This window comes from Spinacia oleracea, chromosome 6 (genome assembly GCF_020520425.1).
Source record: "Spinacia oleracea cultivar Varoflay chromosome 6, BTI_SOV_V1, whole genome shotgun sequence".
In the NCBI taxonomy this organism is placed as follows: domain Eukaryota; kingdom Viridiplantae; phylum Streptophyta; class Magnoliopsida; order Caryophyllales; family Amaranthaceae; genus Spinacia; species Spinacia oleracea.
This window is the reverse complement of record NC_079492.1, coordinates 6,665,445-6,686,459: the sequence shown is the minus strand read 5'-3', so window position 1 is coordinate 6,686,459 and position 21,015 is coordinate 6,665,445. Positions and strand designations below refer to the sequence as shown.

The 21,015-nt window shown below is 35.7% G+C and overlaps 1 protein-coding gene and 1 long non-coding RNA gene across 2 annotated transcripts in view; both read left to right on the top strand.

The window, feature by feature from the left end:
* LOC110779453 (RNA pseudouridine synthase 6, chloroplastic-like) overlaps nucleotides 1-12,407 on the top strand; it is a 60,684-nt gene extending 48,277 nt beyond the window's left edge. The window contains exons 2-10 of the mRNA XM_056831860.1: nucleotides 5,229-5,278; nucleotides 7,821-7,902; nucleotides 8,220-8,335; nucleotides 8,420-8,474; nucleotides 8,685-8,796; nucleotides 9,330-10,081; nucleotides 10,752-11,589; nucleotides 11,718-11,783; nucleotides 12,038-12,407. Of these exons, the coding sequence (XP_056687838.1) occupies nucleotides 5,229-5,278; nucleotides 7,821-7,902; nucleotides 8,220-8,335; nucleotides 8,420-8,474; nucleotides 8,685-8,796; nucleotides 9,330-9,583 (669 nt within the window). The 3' untranslated portion in view covers nucleotides 9,584-10,081; nucleotides 10,752-11,589; nucleotides 11,718-11,783; nucleotides 12,038-12,407. The remainder of the gene's footprint in view (nucleotides 1-5,228; nucleotides 5,279-7,820; nucleotides 7,903-8,219; nucleotides 8,336-8,419; nucleotides 8,475-8,684; nucleotides 8,797-9,329; nucleotides 10,082-10,751; nucleotides 11,590-11,717; nucleotides 11,784-12,037) is intronic.
* A 2,906-nt stretch (nucleotides 12,408-15,313) lies between these two features.
* LOC130464363 (uncharacterized) lies at nucleotides 15,314-17,087 on the top strand. The gene is made up of 3 exons (XR_008924744.1): nucleotides 15,314-16,092; nucleotides 16,221-16,286; nucleotides 16,541-17,087. It is a non-coding gene; the product is annotated as an uncharacterized lncRNA (long non-coding RNA).
* Nucleotides 17,088-21,015: the final 3,928 nt, after the last annotated feature.

Below are 21,015 nucleotides of genomic sequence, written 5' to 3'. Positions count from 1 at the left end.
ATCCCGCTAGTGATCTTAAATTCTTAACACTTTTAAAAGTCAGTTATTGTCTTTACCCTCCTAATTGAGGCCTCAATATTAGAATTTATAAACGTATTAAAAATTGTGATTTTATAATTTGGAATCGAATTCGGCTGACCCGACGTTTAACCCTCTACCCATTTTATCTCGTTACTGATTTATCTATATTGTATGAACTTATCGATAAAAACTTGAACCGAGATAAACTTGAATCTGATGAAACCCAGCTATACCTATTCAACCCGACCCATTTTAGATCTGATATTCAGTTCAAATACTATCTCATATTTTATTGTGTTACCCGTACCCATTTTAAGTACCTGTCCAATCTCAAGTATATTCTTTTGAAATCAGGTCTGAACAAATCCATAAATTTTATTTGATTTAATCAGTTCCAAGTCTAGTAAGTTTAGATAAGTTCAGATTAATTCGAAAATTTTATTTCAAATAAGGCGAAGAGAATGCACCCAACCTCCATTTTTCTTTGTTCCACCCGCTTATTACATATGTGGTCAAAATAATAAATAAATAATTGATTATACTTTGTGGAGTATTTATGAAAGAAATAAACTATGTTTGCTAAAATGCAAAACGAAAGAAGATCCACATACTTCATCACCACGAAGAATACAATTTTATCTCTATGGATGTTCATCACTCGTCGAATCACTACTTATATATTCCCGTACATCTAACAGGGGGGAAACGGACAACTGTTCATTCAACCCGCTTCACTTATTTTATTATTTCAATTGTGATATAAAATAATTTATTGAGATATTGAAGATAATAATATCATAGAATTGAGAATACTCCGCACTCTTAAAGTTATAAAATTTTAGATATTGGCGAATTTGTTTGGTGATAGTTTCTACTTTATTTATGTGTTTCCAGTACGTTTATAAATAGCGGAAAACTTTAATAGCGGACACAAATTTTGATATAATATTAAAGCATTCACCCAAAAGGGAAAACGTAAAGAACAAAAAGAGACGAACCCCCAATATTTCTGTTTGTTATCCGCGAGAGAAAATAACATACAAAGCGACATGGAATAGTGGTTAAACATTTGAGTGTGTCTTGCTTGATTTTGGGTTCGAACCCCATTACTGGTTGTTTTTCGCCTTGGTTTTAAGTAAACACACAATGCTAAGTAAGAGGACTACGGTCTACAGAGTATATTTTTTTTTGTTAAAGGGTCATTTTGACACATTTTCCTGAGTTACCTATTATGTTATTTGGGAGTTACTTAATATAATATTTAGTGTTACTATTTTAGAGTTCGGATCCTCTAGAGTTTTAATAAAACTCTACATCTAAACCATACATTTTAAAATCAATGACTCATATTGATCAGAAAAAATTGGGGGAGTTTTTGGAAAGATGATTTTGAACCATTGATTTTTCATTCAATGGTTGATATGTTCAAACTCTACCTTGTAGAGTTATTTTAGAACTCTAGAGGATCCAAAACCCTATTTTACTACTCTATAATAAGGGATATTAACTTCTTTTTGAACGGTTACTTTTTAATCATTTCGAGTTATATTTTATAAAAATTGGTTACTTAATAACGGGGCACAAATTACTATTTTACTACTTTTTTTATAGGACTATTTGATTACTTCGTATTAAGGGATATTAACCTTTTTCAAAATATTACTTTTTAATCATTTTTAGTTACTTATTGTATAAAAATTGGTTACTTATTAAATGGGAGATGAGTTACTATTTTACTATTTTATATCAAGGGATATTATTTTACTTTTTTTATATTCTAAAGGTTACTTTTAATCATTTTGAGTTACGTATTTTACAAATTTTGATTACTTATTTAACGGCATAGAGTTACTATTTTACTACTACGTATTATGGGATACAAAATATAAACTCTTTTTTCAAAGGTGATACTTTTTTTTTCCGAGTTACTTATTTTATAAAATTGGGTTACTTGTTATAAGGGAGATGAATTACTATCCTACTTGTTATGAGTTGCTATGTTTTAATCATTTCAAGTTAATTATTTTATGAAAATGGGTTAAATAATTATTATACAATAGATGAGTTATTATTTTACGTACTCTCCTTATTAAGATATCTATATACTAAACGAAAGAAAAACGTGAGAGGAAGCAGGAGAGAAATGAAGAACAATTGGGAAATCAGAGAGTTTTTGGAGGAGAGAGAAAAATGTGAGAGGAAGAAGGAGAGAAATGAAGAGAGAGACGTGAAAATGATGGGTTAAGTGGAGGTGAGAGAGTGGTTTATGGTAGGGGTGTTCATAAAAAACCGTAACCGTAAACCACCGAAAACCGAAAAAACCGACTTAAATGGACGGTAAACCGAACCGAAAAAATAATATAAACGGTTACGGTTACTGAACCTGCAAAATTAACGGTTAAACGGGTCGGTTACGTTTACAATTTTTGACAAAACTGTTAACCGAATAAACTGAAATTTATTTTTTCAAAAAAATTATTCAATTTAATTTAGTTGAAGGTGACAAAATCACAAAATTACGGGTAAAGTATTTTAGTAAAAAAATGTTTGTTTATACACAACTAGCCCAATTAGTGTACTTACTTCTTAGGCTTTTAGTCTTAGCCCATTAGTTCTTTCTTGAAACAACTAATTCTTGGACCCATTCAACGAACGAGCTTGGTATATATTGATTCACCCAAACATGTTATACCAAAGAAGTAAAGATACTCTCGTAAAAAATGCAACTTCATATTGAATATTCATTTCCTAAGAATGGTTTTTGTCTTTTAGTTTTTGGTGTGTAATTCTTCAACCTTAACTTAATCAAATAATTATGAGATGTAAGGATGATGGCCAACCAGTATACTCTTTTCTTACATCCTTTATTATAATATGGAATTACAATGTGATAACCATGAGACAAATATTATGTTTTTTGATGTAAAAGCAAGGTTAAAATAAAGTAGGTTTTTTTTCTTCAATTTTCTTATTCTTGAGTAATTACACCAATCAACATCATTGAACCTCATGTATGGTAACATAACATTCACGAAAGAAACAAATGAAGGGAGGTTCAAAAGTAATCAAGAAAAAAATACATTCTAAAGGGAAATTAGAAAATAACCGTCAATATTTGCAGGAAGTATCTGGTGCAAGTAGATGGTGAAACTTCAGGCATCAAACTATGATCAAATCTTAATATAGACTATAGACTACAACAGATAGGGATGTCAGTGGGGCGGGTTTTATAGGAGACCCGCCCCGCATCCGCCCCAAGTAGGCGGGGATGGAGGTAGGTTTGGCGGGTGATGGGGCGGGGATGGGTATAAAAATCATACCCGCCATGGGTGATGGGGCGGGTGTGGATTTTGTGTTGGACCCGCCCCATCCCCGCCCACCCCGCCCCATCCCCACCCGCCCCGCTTGATTCTCGTCAACCCTATCCGAATATCATTCCCTAAGTGAATTGAAAAATTTAAAGAGCATAAAAAGTTGACCACTTTTTTTATGCGTTTGGATTGGTTTGTAGTATTTGATATTATGAATTAAGGCAAAACTTCTAATTTTATGTGTTAAAATTTTTTTGTGGGTATTGACGCGGATATGGAGCGGGGATGAGACGGGGATGGATACCCAGGCGGGTGGTGGGGACGGGATGGATTTTAGTTTGTACCCGTTGCGGCGGGGATGGGGATGAATTTTGTACCCACCATGGGTGATGGGGTGGGGATGGGAATGAAAATTTTAGGTGGGGATGGGGATGGAGGGACATACATCCGCATCCGCCCCGCCCCATTGACATCCCTAACAACAGATAACTGTTTCTTTTAAAATTGATTGATATCATAACTGTAACATACCCGTATCCGCTACATAAAATGGAAGAAAATAATTATAAAAAATGTTTGTTTGGGTATGGACATATATTAACACATTTTTTTTAAAAAAAAAACTATCATAAAAATTGTTATTTTTCCATCACTGACATTACCCGCACGCACGGATTTTGATAAAAAATTTTCACAAAATATTTAAATGAATATCTCCGAAAATACTGCAAGTAATAACATTTTTAACATACTCGTTTAAATTTATTCATCTAATATGCATATTTAAAATGCTAATATTTTTATTTGACTAAAATATCGAGTGATATATTTTCCATTATTAATATAGTGATTTGACTAAAATATTACGAATTTAGAATAATTAATATTACATCGTATCTATTATTGTCATAATTATAAACTAAATTTTGTTTCCATACATAAATAATTTATTAAAAAAGGTAGAGAATAAAAATAAAATAAAATAGATACACTTTTTTGGGAAAGTGATTTTTGGCGGGAAAAATTCTCACCAGGAATTGATTCGTGTCATTCATGATGTCTCTTTTAGATAAATCACCAACAAGACAACAATAGTCAAAGTGGAATATGTGAATAGTGTAAAAATATCAATGACAACTTTTGTGTAAGACCGCCTTACCGAAAAGACCACTTTGATTGTTTAACTAATTGGTTCAATTGCTTATCTAATTAGTTCTAGTGCTTAACTAATTAGTTTCATTGCTCAATTAATTGATTTTAATGCTTAGCTAATTAGTTCTAATGCATAACTAACTGATTTCATTGTTTAACTTATATGACACCAATGCGGTCTTTTGCGTAAGACCGTCTTATATAAAAGTTTGTAAAATATCAAACGTTGCGAGTATTTATTAACATAGGAAGTATTATGTTTGGTATATCTATTAAAGAATGTAATCCTAAAACTTCCAGAGTGTATTGTACAAATAAATTAACTTCTACGGAGTATGTAACTATTAGATACAATCAGACTCCTATATAAATACTACAAATTATTATTAAATAAAATTAAAAAATAAACACTGTTCTGTGACTTTATTTTTTGAAATTTACTTCACACTTATTCTCTTTATTCGTGCTTATAGCTATTTTCTGTACCACATTTTGTCACAAATAAAATTTAAATGATACTCTGTTGTTGTTCAAACTACAAAATAATAAAGCGCTCCGTGCATTACAAGGGTTAAAACTAGTTACTCTCAATTAAATAATGCTCGTGAATTTCTAATTGGGGGCTTTGGGGCGGTGAATTTTGGCCCAATATCAATAAATCCGACAGTCTCATATCACCGGACACCGGTTAATCAGGTTTCCGGCGAAAATCCGGCGGCCTACGTTAGCAGACACTCTTATTAGGAAGGCAAATTGGCCGTTTGTTGTATTGCTTCTGCTCCCTCTGCGAATGGGTAATCCAAGTTTCATCGCTCTTAATTTTAAATTTTAAATTTTAAATTATATTTTTAGTTGCAATGTACTTCAGTTTAATTAGTTTGAAACCCATCAAAAAATTAATGCAGAAAATTTAGTTCTGTCTTGCAATGATTTATGTTATAGACAATGTACAACTTCTATCTTGCAAAGTTGCACCCGGGTGCGATTAGAGCTAGGTACACCAAATGATGATTTTGGTTACGGTTCATCATTGAACTGTACGTTATGATGCACTATGAATTTAAGTGAGGCCCTAAACACCCTCACAATTACTTATAATTGCCCGCACATTTTATGTTATAATCGTTAAAGACAATGTACAAATTCTATCTTGCACCCGGGTGCAACTAGAACTAGGTGCACCAAATGATGATTTGGGTTACAGTTTCATCCTTGAACTACGTTACGATGCACTATAAATAAGTGAGGCATATACCCGAAACATTTGCTGGCAATTACTTATAATCGCCTGCATGTTTTATGTTATAGACAATGTACAAAATTTATGTTGCACCCAGGTGCAACTAGAGTTAGGTGCACCTAATGGTATTTTGGTTACGGCTTCATCCTTGGTTAACAAAATGGCGACAAATTGAGCGTCGAATCAAGTTGATTCTTATTTGCTATGGATAGTAGTCACTGAGTATTAGACTTCACTTGTTGAGTAATGTAATTTATATTGTTAATCAGTTTGTTTAGTGAAATATTGATAGGAGTGATGAACTTTATGTGAAATTTAACTTAGGAAAGGTTATTGAAAACTTTGGTTATAAGGGTTGGAGTTGATGTATAGGTTGCACATCTTATGCATAACATTATATAAACACGTTCTTTTGCAGCATGAAGTACCGCGAAGGCAGTACTAGTAGTAGTAGCCTGGCTAGTAGGTAGTTTCATCGATATCTTAGTGAAAGGAAGGAATTTATGACTTTTGATTTGCTTTAGAGATATTCGCACATTGATCCATCAATAACTCAGTGAGTCAGTGGAGATAGGCTATTTTGTGAGTCATACATACAGGTATAAAACTAACAGAAAGCCAGAAATGTGCCATAGGATTCATACATACTACCTTATTGGTGTTACCAAATTTCAAGGTTGTTCAACTACTGGTATTGCCGTATCACTATAATACGAGCTTGATTGAGAGGAAGTTTTATTGGGTGACTGATTCTTATCCTTTGATGAAAGTGGTTGAACCGTTGAAGGAGATGTATGGTCTAAGGTAGAGACGCTTCTAACTCTTTGGCCGCAAATTTTAGTTTGCTAAGGAGCGATGCTCATTCATTAATAGGCACATTGGAAACACCAAACTCGACCACCCATTGAGGAAAGTATGTAAGGTCAGTGTGGTTTCTCCTTCATCCACTAGGTTCATGTTGTCTCCTTATTAACTACCTGATTCTTTAAGGAATAGAGAATGTATTATTCGTTGTATTTGAATAAGTTCTTGAGATCTATCCTTACTTTCTGCAAGTTTCCATGTCTGCCAATCTCGGGGTTTTCAGAAGTAATTAACAGAAATATTTTGTTTTAGGCTTTTGCCATTCTTTATTCGATGTCACATCTGACTCTCGTTTCTTATTTTCGGCAACACAAAATATGACCGTCTGTTACCATATGTTCCAACGAAACACCCACCTAGTGTTTGAACACTTTGTTGTCTTAGAAGCAAGCCCTGTGTCAGTTTAACATGAAACATAGTTGAGAAAATGCTAAAGCAATTGAGAGAGAAAGAGAGACTTTGAGAGAATAATTCGAATTGTATTGAATGAATAATATTACAGCAGACTTAACTATATATACAGTTGATTAGATGATGTGTCTTAACCAATATGAAGCAAGCTAAAAGCTAGGATCCAATCAGGATCATTTACTTGTACACCTAAGCTATCTAAGCTGATTTATTACAAGATGAATCAAGTAACTAACTCGCTAACAAACTCCCGTGAATGTAGGGGTGTTTGTTGAGCATGCTTGCTTCTAGAATCATCCAATGTGATCACTGCATTGCTGGTTGCATGACCATGCAATGTGTTGCTTGAGTTGGAGTCTGCAGGAACTGCAGGGAGCTGTAAACCAACACCCTGTTTGTGATTACATTAGCAGAACTTTGAACCTCCCACCTCTTTAAGTTTTTTTTACTGTTTCCTCATTTTTTGTCCTTTCTTTGATGATGAGTGGGAAGAGGTAGTAAATTGAACTAGTGATTTATGAAGGTATGTTGCTGATCTTATCCATTTTTTGGAGCTGTTTATTATGCACTCGTACATCCTAAGCCACCGGCAACTGCAATTCCAGAGCAGGTTCAAGTATATGAGAATTTTTCTTCACCTCATCTTCTAAACAGAGGCAATCACTTGAGGGGAAAACTGTTTCAGAACATGTTGAAGTTGGAACTTACTTGCACGTATATGTACATCCAAGATGCTTCCCTGTTTTTGAGAATAAAGTTATTTGTGCTGTTGGGTGCTTGTAGTTTTCCTTTATGTATAAGTCACACATGGATTCTTTCAGGTGCTATGAAATCGATTGGAAGTCGAGGATTATAGCTGTTACTAAATCTTATGTGATTCTGGACAAGCCTGCTGGCACTTCTGTAAGTAACTCTTGGAACTACTAGTTCTGTGAATGAAGAAACTAGAATAGTAACTCTTGTATCTTACGTGATCTTCACTCTATTAATTGTTATCTTTTCTTATGCTTTTGTTCCTCGTTGTTAAAAGCATCTATTTTAAGGTAGATGTGTTTATACCTAATATTTTAAGGTCATCCCCGTGGTCTGTCAGACTGGGGACTGTGGGACATTATCCCATTTAACTTAGAGCTGTGATTATCTTCTGATGCAGACCTTTGAAATGCCTATGTTAATATCCAAGCTATTATCTTCTATGATGCTTATCTGTCTTTGACTAGGTAGGAGGAACTTCCAACAATATTGAAGAAACTTGTGCGAACTTTACTACTCGTGCTTTGGGATTGACTAGTCCGCTCTTGACTACACATCAGATTGATAACTGTACTGAAGGATGGTAATATGCTTAGACAGTTGCAGACTATTTTCGTTCAACTGTTTTGGTGCCTAAATCAGCATGTGACCGTCAAACTCATTGCAGTGTTGTGATGGCCAGGGCAGAGGATTACTGTTCTATTTTTCATGAAAAAATTAGAGTAAGTTGATACTGTCTTTATCAATAAAGTTTCATATATGATACAATTATTACTGTATTGGACGTAGACAATCAGATCCATTTATAGTTTTATACATTATACATGAACCATTCTGACTGATTAATCTTTCTTATGTTTGGTGCAGTTAGAGTACAGTTTTGAAAAAATCTTACCAAGCTGATATCTGATATGTGTGTTGCTTTACATTAGGATAAGAAGGTCAAGAAATACTATCTTGCCCTTGTTGCAGCTCCAGTATCGTGTGGGATAATCACCCATTACATGCAACCGGCAAAGCTTGCTCCACGTATAGTTTCTGAAGGTAACAATCAATGTATTAGCCCTTCTGTTTCTTCTTCATAAATTGTAAAATATAAACATCTGTCAGTAAGTGGTGTATAAGTCTTTTGATGTCTTAGAAACTTGCCAAATTTCTGCAATTAAATAACAAAAACTGCAGCAGTAGGAGGATTATGTATTTCCCTTTAACTGAAATCCTTGCTTTTAATTCAGTAATTATGCAAGTCTCTAAAAAAGAAAAAAGCCATTATGGATCTCATTGTTACTGAGATTTAGGGAGGTCTCAATTCTTGTAGCCATACGGGCTTACCCCTATTTATACAAACATACTCAATCAAATTGCTAGAGTAGTGCAACAAATTACTAGTTTTACATACCTAGTGTTCTTGTTAATTATTTTAAGTATAGGAGTAGCTTATCTTTTCTTACTTTGTAATGGATAAAAAAGATTAGTGTAATTTGAAAGTTCTGCATATAAGCTTGTGTTAAGAAAAGCTATGCAGTATTGCTATTAAGGTAAGATTCACATAGAGCTGAGCATTTCATTGAATGCAGAATATGTGAAAGGATCTCAATTATGGCAGCTTGAAGTTTTGGATTGCAAAGAAGTTCCCTGGCCAAACACTATAATTGAAGAGAAGTATCAAATCAATGACTGCGGATGGCCTGTCCGAGTTAATATTGGTCCCCTGCCACTATCATTAGCCATTCGACAGTTGATGGGAAAAAATGAAACAGAATGGATTCGTGCAATGAAAGTCATAGCTGTTCATTTTCTCGAAAACCGCAAGGAGTACTATGATTCGTGATTTTGTTGAGCAAGCTTTTGAAGCAGAGCCTGGCAATGAGGGTTGGATATATCAGAGTCTCTCGTTGACCAACTTGCATAAATTGGTTATTCAAAATTGGTCCTATCTGAGTGATGCTTTCCTTATTTATTATTATGGTGGGGGTTGGGACCCGGAATTCAAGGTCCGAGATAAATATCAAAAAGAACAATTAAGCCTAACAACGGTTGAGGAGGCAGAGAGAATGATCGGTGTGTGTGCTTTTTCGGTAATAAAGGAGATTGATATACAGAAATCTAAAGTGAAATTTGAAGAAAAAATGGAAATTATGGCTGAGCTTGCGAAAAAGGCTAAGGAAGAGCTGCAAAGAAAGAGACTAGAAGAAGGTGAAGGTGAAGGTGAAGGTGAAGATGAGGAGAAGAAGAGGAAGGATGGGGAAGGGGACATTAAATACAACAGTACGTGAAGCAGCAGACACTAGGAAATGATTCTTCAATCTGACAGTGGCAAATTTCTTAGGTAAAACAATCTTTACAGAGTATACAACACAAACCCCAATGTTCTGAAATATAGCATTAGGTACAGTGATTTTGTGTTCCAATGTACGACTTTCCTTGCTACAAAACATGATAGATAAGGTAGATAAAGCAGCAACAATCAGTTTCTATTTAAACTTGTTCTTTGTTGCTCTAGAATAGGGAACTGTCCAACTTGCAGAAACATCACCACGAGATATCTCATTTAATTTGCAACCAAGAGATCGAATGAATGAAAAATATTAAGGGTTGGTAAGATCTGCACAAAAGACACGAGTCGTCCATCATCATCATCATGTTTTTCAGTCTCCCACTAACATCAATCAGCATTCCACACCCATCTCTGCCATAAGATATGCCACTTGTTAATTGGTGAAAGTATCTTAGGGTCTAATGTTTGTGTTCATTTGCATGTTAATTTACAACATAACATAGATATTGATCGATGCTCCCATGTCCAATGTCTCTGCAATTGGGACTTATATTATAAATTGACATAGTAGTCCAACTTCAATAGTAGCAATACTGATGAGTGAGTTCAATTGGTTTGAGTGCCATGACTTCAGCAAGAAAGTGATTGTTCATTTCATGTGTGTCGCCATCAAAGCGTGTTCAATTTTATTTCACTCACTGACTATGATTTGAAATTGCAGAGGGAGAAGTCAGAGTCTTGAAGAAGATTCTTCAGTTAGAAAAGGAGCTGGATGCTAAGCAGAAGTTGCTGATGGAGATCGGGGAGTTAAGAAGAAAGCTAGAAGTCACCAAGCATCTTGGAAATGATGTTGACGCTTAAGTTAAGATTTAAAGACATGAATCATTCGGAAGCTATGAATCAAACTCTTATGGTTAAACAAAGGCAGAGCAATGATGAACTACAGCCAGCTCGGGAAGGATTAATCACAGTATGTCCTCGCACATTCTATATTACTCTTGGTTCATAGTGATTGTCTTCCTTTCAATATGGTATATTTTTCATTTAGTTTTCCTTTAGTTCCAACAGTATGAAAAGTATTACCCAGAGATCTGTAAGAAGGTCCATGCCTAACGCAAAATACGATTATATTGTAACCTCTATGACAGTAAAGAGGTTGTTTGTATTATATTCTTGATCTAAATCACAACATCTGCCTGTTTAAAGAGCTTGATGATCAACATTTTTCCAGGAGTCATCTTCATCTATCTCAAGGAATTAATAAACCAATGACTCAATTCTAATAAGAACTCCCATTATGGAAGTATCTGACTCCAGGTTTGAAATTTGTGGCATCATCCTGCAAAAGAACAACAATTAGCATTTCACATCTCAAGAGAAAAAAGATATTGGTTCCCATTGATGGTAGAACGGTTTGGCTGATGGACAGGGACGGCCGAAGGGTTCTGCTTATAGTACGTTCTGGATATTATTGAATCTGGTTGGTGGTATTCATAACCACTTGAATCGTAACAAGTATCCTCTGTCGGAATGACTGCTAGGTTGCATTTTTTCTCGAGGTACTTCATTTTGTCGTATTCATACATCTTGACCCGATCATGGGGCTGGCCACGGCCAAGTAAATCAGCCCGTACGTGCCTAATAGACTCAGTTGTGCAATGCCTCATGTTGTCTCTTTTTTTTACAGGATGTCATACCAAAAGACTCAGTTTTGCACAGCACGTTGAGCATACTCTCTGTAGTAGGCCTTGTGGTATGCTTCTGGATCTAAATTCATCCCCACCCCCAAATTAATTAAGGCCTCTTCTATTTGTGGCAGGCCATGGTGGTTTTCTTTTCTTTATATTATACTTAAGACTTGTGGAGTAGCTGTTCAAAGCCATGAAAACCTCGAAACATTTCGTATTTTCTGATGTATATTAGTTATTGAATAACCTGTCTAATATTCATGATCTTAAACTAGCATGTTTATCTCTTGACTAATTCTGATTCTCCCATGCTTTGCAGGAACCTTTACAAGTTATACATTTTTATTGCTGCTATAACTGTTGTGTCTGTGGCGGCGTGGAAGCTTCCAGAAACAAAAGGAAAGAACTGGAGGAAATTCAAGCATACTTCAGATAAAAATAGTTTAATGTATAAATTTCATATCTTAGATATATAAATTAGTTTTGCAGTAGCAATATTATGGAAGCATTTGAACATAACACTCTTAGTCCAAGCATCAAATAATTTTGCATCACCCTAGGCTTAATGTAATATGGACCTCGAGGTATTGTAGTTTGTTTTAGAAACATGAAGGAGTTTGAATTTTCACGTTCGTAGGAAATACTCCACACCTTTTTGGCTTGTTATCGTGACTCCAAATTTTCATTGGCACCTACATAGTAAACGTATTTGCGATTTTGTATTGTCTATTACATGGAAATTAAAAAATTTTATAAATTTTCTTGCATATTTATTGTATTTGCCACAAATTTGTAAATGTCCGGATTTTATGTAAAATTTTTAGAAACAAATTTGTATGTCTATCGCGCACAATCCAACAGCTAGTTTACTACAAAAAAAAAAAAAAAAAATCATCCGTCTCTCAAGTTTTGTTTAGGTAGTACACTTTACTAAATTTATTGTCAAATTTAATTGCCAAAAACAATATCTTGTCTAATTCAAAGTTTATGCTTTGTTATACGATTCACTTGTTTGCGTTGACAATTTGCATTGACTCACATTTAGGTTTATCGATCTCAAACTTTCTAAATGTTTCGAAACAACGTCAATCGCATAATGTTTTAAGTAGAGCTGGCAAAATCTAATACGACACGAAAAAAGCGGGTTAGGGTCAAGGTTTAAGACTCATTTAATTAAACAGGTCAACACAACACGACACGTTTACTTAAATGGGTAGGGTGCTAAATTGGCTAAGATAAATAATTTAATTTTTAACCAAATATTTTTGACAGTGGTTTAAATAGATATTGAAATAAAAAAAAGTCAAAATAATAATTAGGAATTATAAAACTTAAAATAAAATTGAGTTGTCCTAATAAAATCATATCTGCATTTAGCCATTTAGTATCCTTTGATCCTTTCTACTTTCTAGGGCAGCAACGAGACGCAAGGAGGGTAGTACTATACTAGCTACTTTCCTAAGTTCCCTATTTCCACTTGTAATAAAGGCTTTCAAAAAACCATAAAAAAAGAAAGAAAACACAGCAATAACAATGGCGAACTGAGCTTGAAAGTTGAAACCAGCAGCTACAGAGCTACTACAGTAGGAAAAAAGGAAAATTTCTCCATGGGAAAAGCAAAGGTACCGTCTTTTTATTTTTTAATTTCTCAATGTTGTTCATTTTAGTAGGTTTTGGTTGTGTTTAATTTTAAAAAAGCGTCTTTTTTGTTTTTGTTTTCAACCCAGAAAAATGGGTCTCCTACTTTTCGACCTGAGCAAATTGATAGGAAACACTTCGTTCATTTTGAACTACACAACCGAGATGGCCGTGTGCGCCAAAGGTTGGTTGAAGCCATCATTTCCATTCAAAACATAGCTTCTTACGGTGTTCCTAAGATATTTTCTACACCACACTTGGGAAATGGCAAACTCCTTCCTCCCACACAAGCCTTTGTTGTGTTATTGTTGGAATTCAGAGACCAGAAACCCACTCCTGACCGTAACCTGGCTTTCAATTTTTCCAAGAGTTCCAAAATGAACAAGTTGAGTTTCAAAGAGATAGAAGGTGAAGAAAATGATGAGAAAAATTATAAAGTTCCAGTTTTGGTGTGGAAGGGCGATTTATATGGGTTGGGTTTTAACAATTACCTAAACAAGTGGGTTTTATTTAACGATTTCTTTAAAACTACTGGCCTTAAGATACAAGATGCAAAAATTTTGTCCAAGAGTTCCAATTACGAAGGAGATATACCTGAGAATGTTGGTCCCCTGCCACTATCATTAGCCATTCGACAGTTGATGGGAAAAAATGAAACAGAATGGATTCGTGCAATGAAAGTCATAACTGTTCATTTTCTCGAAACCGCAAGGAGTACTATGATTCGTGATTTTGTTGAGAAAGCTTTTGAAGCGGAGCCTGGCAATGAGGGTTGGATATATCAGAGTCTCTCATTGGCCAACTTGCATAAATTGGTTATTCAAAATTGGTCCTATCTGAGTGATGCTTTCCTTATTTATTATTATGGTGGGGGTTGGGACCCGGAATTCAAGGTCCGAGATAAATATAAAAAAGAAAAATTAAGCCTAACAACGGTTGAGGAGGCAGAGAGAATGATCGGTGTGTGTGCTTTTTCGGTAATAAAGGAGATTGATATACAGAAATCTAAAGTGAAATTTGAAGAAAAAATGGAAATTATGGCTGAGCTTGCGAAAAAGGCTAAGGAAGAGCTGCAAAGAAAGAGACTAGAAGAAGGTGAAGGTGAAGGTGAAGGTGAAGATGAGGAGAAGAAGAGGAAGGATGGGGAAGGGGACATTAAATACAACAGTACGTGAAGCAGCAGACACTAGGAAATGATTCTTCAATCTGACAGTGGCAAATTTCTTAGGTAAAACAATCTTTACAGAGTATACAACACAAACCCCAATGTTCTGAAATATAGCATTAGGTACAGTGATTTTGTGTTCCAATGTACGACTTTTCTTGCTACAAAACATGATAGATAAGGTAGATAAAGCAGCAACAATCAGTTTCTATTTAAACTTGTTCTTTGTTGCTCTAGAATAGGGAACTGTCCAACTTGCAGAAACATCACCACAAGATATCTCATTTAATTTGCAACCAAGAGATCGAATGAATGAAAAATATTAAGGGTTGGTAAGATCTGCACAAAAGACACGAGTCGTCCATCATCATCATCATGTTTTTCAGTCTCCCACTAACATCAATCAGCATTCCACACCCATCTCTGCCATAAGATATGCCACTTGTTAATTGGTGAAAGTATCTTAGGGTCTAATGTTTGTGTTCATTTGCATGTTAATTTACAACATAACATAGATATTGATCGATGCTCCCATGTCCAATGTCTCTGCAATTGGGACTTATATTATAAATTGACATAGTAGTCCAACTTCATTAGTAGCAATACTGATGAGTGAGTTCAATTGGTTTGAGTGCCATGACTTCAGCAAGAAAGTGATTGTTCATTTCATGTGTGTCGCCATCAAAGCGTGTTCAATTTTATTTCACTCACTGACTATGATTTGAAATTGCAGAGGGAGAAGTCAGAGTCTTGAAGAAGATTCTTCAGTTAGAAAAGGAGTTGGATGCTAAGCAGAAGTTGCTGATGGAGATCGGGGAGTTAAGAAGAAAGCTAGAAGTCACCAAGCATCTTGGAAATGATGTTGACGCTTAAGTTAAGATTTAAAGACATGAATCATTCGGAAGCTATGAATCAAACTCTTATGGTTAAACAAAGGCAGAGCAATGATGAACTACAGCCAGCTCGGGAAGGATTAATCACAGTATGTCCTCGCACATTCTATATTACTCTTGGTTCATAGTGATTGTCTTCCTTTCAATATGGTATATTTTTCATTTAGTTTTCCTTTAGTTCCAACAGTATGAAAAGTATTACCCAGAGATCTGTAAGAAGGTCCATGCCTAACGCAAAATACGATTATATTGTAACCTCTATGACAGTAAAGAGGTTGTTTGTATTATATTCTTGATCTAAATCACAACATCTGCCTGTTTAAAGAGCTTGATGATCAACATTTTTCCAGGAGTCATCTTCATCTATCTCAAGGAATTAATAAACCAATGACTCAATTCTAATAAGAACTCCCATTATGGAAGTATCTGACTCCAGGTTTGAAATTTGTGGCATCATCCTGCAAAAGAACAACAATTAGCATTTCACATCTCAAGAGAAAAAAGATATTGGTTCCCATTGATGGTAGAACGGTTTGGCTGATGGACAGGGACGGCCGAAGGGTTCTGCTTATAGTACGTTCTGGATATTATTGAATCTGGTTGGTGGTATTCATAACCACTTGAATCGTAACAAGTATCCTCTGTCGGAATGACTGCTAGGTTGCATTTTTTCTCGAGGTACTTCATTTTGTCGTATTCATACATCTTGACCCGATCATGGGGCTGGCCACGGCCAAGTAAATCAGCCCGTACGTGCCTAATAGACTCAGTTGTGCAATGCCTCATGTTGTCTCTTTTTTTTACAGGATGTCATACCAAAAGACTCAGTTTTGCACAGCACGTTGAGCATACTCTCTGTAGTAGGCCTTGTGGTATGCTTCTGGATCTAAATTCATCCCCACCCCCAAATTAATTAAGGCCTCTTCTATTTGTGGCAGGCCATGGTGGTTTTCTTTTCTTTATATTATACTTAAGACTTGTGGAGTAGCTGTTCAAAGCCATGAAAACCTCGAAACATTTCGTATTTTCTGATGTATATTAGTTATTGAATAACCTGTCTAATATTCATGATCTTAAACTAGCATGTTTATCTCTTGACTAATTCTGATTCTCCCATGCTTTGCAGGAACCTTTACAAGTTATACATTTTTATTGCTGCTATAACTGTTGTGTCTGTGGCGGCGTGGAAGCTTCCAGAAACAAAAGGAAAGAACTGGAGGAAATTCAAGCATACTTCAGATAAAAATAGTTTAATGTATAAATTTCATATCTTAGATATATAAATTAGTTTTGCAGTAGCAATATTATGGAAGCATTTGAACATAACACTCTTAGTCCAAGCATCAAATAATTTTGCATCACCCTAGGCTTAATGTAATATGGACCTCGAGGTATTGTAGTTTGTTTTAGAAACATGAAGGAGTTTGAATTTTCACGTTCGTAGGAAATACTCCACACCTTTTTGGCTTGTTATCGTGACTCCAAATTTTCATTGGCACCTACATAGTAAACGTATTTGCGATTTTGTATTGTCTATTACATGGAAATTAAAAATTTATTATAAATTTTCTTGCATATTTATTGTATTTGCCACAAATTTGTAAATGTCCGGATTTTATGTAAAATTTTTAGAAACAAATTTGTATGTCTATCGCGCACAATCCAACAGCTAGTTTACTACAAAAAAAAAAAAAATTCATCCGTCTCTCAAGTTTTGTTTAGGTAGTACACTTTACTAAATTTATTGTCAAATTTAATTGCCAAAAACAATATCTTGTCTAATTCAAAGTTTATGCTTTGTTATACGATTCACTTGTTTGCGTTGACAATTTGCATTGACTCACATTTAGGTTTATCGATCTCAAACTTTCTAAATGTTTCGAAACAACGTCAATCGCATAATGTTTTAAGTGGAGCTGGCAAAATCTAATACGACACGAAAAAAGCGGGTTAGGGTCAAGGTTTAAGACTCATTTAATTAAACAGGTCAACACAACACGACACGTTTACTTAAATGGGTAGGGTGCTAAATTGGCTAAGATAAATAATTTAATTTTTAACCAAATATTTTTGACAGTGGTTTAAATAGATATTGAAATAAAAAAAAAAGTCAAAATAATAATTAGGAATTATAAAACTTAAAATAAAATTAAGTTGTCCTAATAAAATCATATCTGCATTTAGCCATTTAGTATCCTTTGATCCTTTCTACTTTCTAGGGCAGCAACGAGACGCAAGAAGGGTAGTACTATACTAGCTACTTTCCTAAGTTCCCTATTTCCACTTGTAATAAAGGCTTTCAAAAAACCATAAAAAAAGAAAGAAAACACAGCAATAACAATGGCGAACTGAGCTTGAAAGTTGAAACCAGCAGCTACAGAGCTACTACAGTAGGAAAAAAGGAAAATTTCTCCATGGGAAAAGCAAAGGTACCGTCTTTTTATTTTTTAATTTCTCAATGTTGTTCATTTTAGTAGGTTTTGGTTGTGTTTAATTTTAAAAAAGCGTCTCTTTTTTTTTGTTTTTTTTTTGTTTTTGTTTTCAACCCAGAAAAATGGGTCTCCTACTTTTCGACCTGAGCAAATTGATAGGAAACACTTCGTTCATTTTGAACTACACAACCGAGATGGCCGTGTGCGCCAAAGGTTGGTTGAAGCCATCATTTCCATTCAAAACATAGCTTCTTACGGTGTTCCTAAGATATTTTCTACACCACACTTGGGAAATGGCAAACTCCTTCCTCCCACACAAGCCTTTGTTGTGTTATTGTTGGAATTCAGAGACCAGAAACCCACTCCTGACCGTAACCTGGCTTTCAATTTTTCCAAGAGTTCCAAAATGAACAAGTTGAGTTTCAAAGAGATAGAAGGTGAAGAAAATGATGAGAAAAATTATAAAGTTCCAGTTTTGGTGTGGAAGGGAGATTTATATGGGTTGGGTTTTAACAATTACCTAAACAAGTGGGTTTTATTTAACGATTTCTTTAAAACTACTGGCCTTAAGATACAAGATGCAAAAATTTTGTCCAAGAGTTCCAATTACGAAGGAGATATACCTGAGAATGTTGGTCCCCTGCCACTATCATTAGCCATTCGACAGTTGATGGGAAAAAATGAAACAGAATGGATTCGTGCAATGAAAGTCATAGCTGTTCATTTTCTCGAAACCGCAAGGAGTACTATGATTCGTGATTTTGTTGAGCAAGCTTTTGAAGCGGAGCCTGGCAATGAGGGTTGGATATATCAGAGTCTCTCGTTGACCAACTTGCATAAATTGGTTATTCAAAATTGGTCCTATCTGAGTGATGCTTTCCTTATTTATTATTATGGTGGGGGTTGGGACCCGGAATTCAAGGTCCGAGATAAATATCAAAAAGAACAATTAAGCCTAACAACGGTTGAGGAGGCAGAGAGAATGATCGGTGTGTGTGCTTTTTCGGTAATAAAGGAGATTGATATACAGAAATCTAAAGTGAAATTTGAAGAAAAATTGGAAATTATGGCTGAGCTTGCGAAAAAGGCTAAGGAAGAGCTGCAAAGAAAGAGACTAGAAGAAGGTGAAGGTGAAGGTGAAGGTGAAGGTGAAGATGAGGAGAAGAAGAGGAAGGATGGGGAAGGGGACATTAAATACAACAGTACGTGAAGCAGCAGACACTAGGAAATGTTAGGTTATGATACATATGACATTACATAGATCATGCGGAAACAACCATTAACCCAGGACAACATATTATTTACACATAATCATATAGCATAATTTAGATGCATACTCTTTGTTGCGTGCCCTCCCTAGCTGCGCCCGAACCGAACAAGAACAAGTCTTTAGGACTCCAAGTGTCGTCCCTCCGTAGATAGTCCACAGCACGTCCGGATCCGCCTTAAGATTGACCAACTAGAATCGCCCTTAAGGTACTAGAAAATTTCGGCACTTTTATGAGCAAGATGTGTGTTTTAATTTTCTCTCAAAAAACTCACTTTTGAATACTTTGAAAACTTGTTATAAATTGTGAGCCCTAGCCTCATATTTATAGGGGTATGGAAAGGGAATCGAAATCCTATTCAGATACAAATTAATTAAACCTAGAATCCTACAAGAACTCTAATTTAATTAATTTATCAAATAGAATTAGGAATTTAATCATTAACCGAATTCTGCATGTTTTAGGAAACGTGCACGAACACAAACACTTGCACACACAAGCACGGCAGCCACGATGGGCCCCCATGCGTGCGCGCGAGCAGCAGCCCACGCAGCGCCCGCGCGCGCTGTGCGCGCTGCGCAGCCTGCTGGCCCTGGCCTTGCGCTGGGCCTGGCTTGGCTGTTTGTGCGGCGCGCTTGGCTTGCTGGGCGATGGCCTGGCTTCGTGCTGGGCCTCGTCCGGCAGGCCTCGTCCGATGCTTATTCGTACGATGCGCTTCCGATTAAATTTTCCGATTCCGGAATTCATTTCCGATACGAACAATATTTAATATTTCCGATTCCGGAATTAATTTCCGTTTCGAACAAATATTTAATATTTCCGTTTCCGGAATTATTTTCCGATTCCGGTAATATTTCCGATTCTGACAATATTTCCGTTTCCGGCAATATTTCCGATTCTGGCAATATTTCCATTTCCGATAATATTTTCCGATACGTACCATGTTTCCGTTTCCGGCAACATCTACGACTTGGATAATATTTATATTTCCGATACGATCCATATTTCCGTTTCCGGCAATATCATCGTTTCCGGAGTATTCATTTCTTGCCTGTGACGATCTTAGCTCCCACTGAAACCAAGATCCGTCGGTTCCGAATATTCATAGATGGAGTATTTAATGCCATTAAATACTTGATCCGTTTACGTACTATTTGTGTGACCCTACGGGTTCAGTCAAGAGTAAGCTGTGGATTAATATAATTAATTCCACTTGAACTGAAGCGGCCTCTAGCTAGGCATTCAGCTCACTTGATCTCACTGAATTATTAACTTGTTAATTAATACTGAACCGCATTTATTAGACTTAACATAGAATGCATACTTGGACCAAGGGCATTATTTCCTTCAGTCTCCCACTTGTCCTTAGGGACAAGTGTGCATTTCCTAATTCCTTTGTCGCTCGATGCTTGCTCTTGAACATAAGGTAAGAGTTGTCATCCTTATTACGTCCAGAGGTGTTCCTCGGTTTCAGAGTTCAACTGATCAAATAAACAGATAATCATAGCCTATGATTCATCCGAGCACGGCCATGCATTTCACAGTTTCTAGCTCTCCGAGTGGCCTTGTACAACTTTTAAGCATCTCATCCCGATTTATGGGAGGACAATCCCAATCTTGCGATCTTGAGATTAGACTTCGTTTGATAGGTGATTACCTGAGCGTTGCCTTTATAGCCTCCTTTTACGGTGCGACGGTTGGTCAACGTCAAAGCAACCAGTTCTCAAACAAGTAATCTCAAATCACTCAGGTATTGAGGATTTAGTGTCTAATAATTTAATGAAATTTACTCATGACAGACTTTCATCTCTTACAGTAAAGTTTCATAGGTCTTGTCCGATACTAGTCTTCCCAAAGTAAGTATCTATGCAAATGATTATGACATTGCCATGTCCACATAG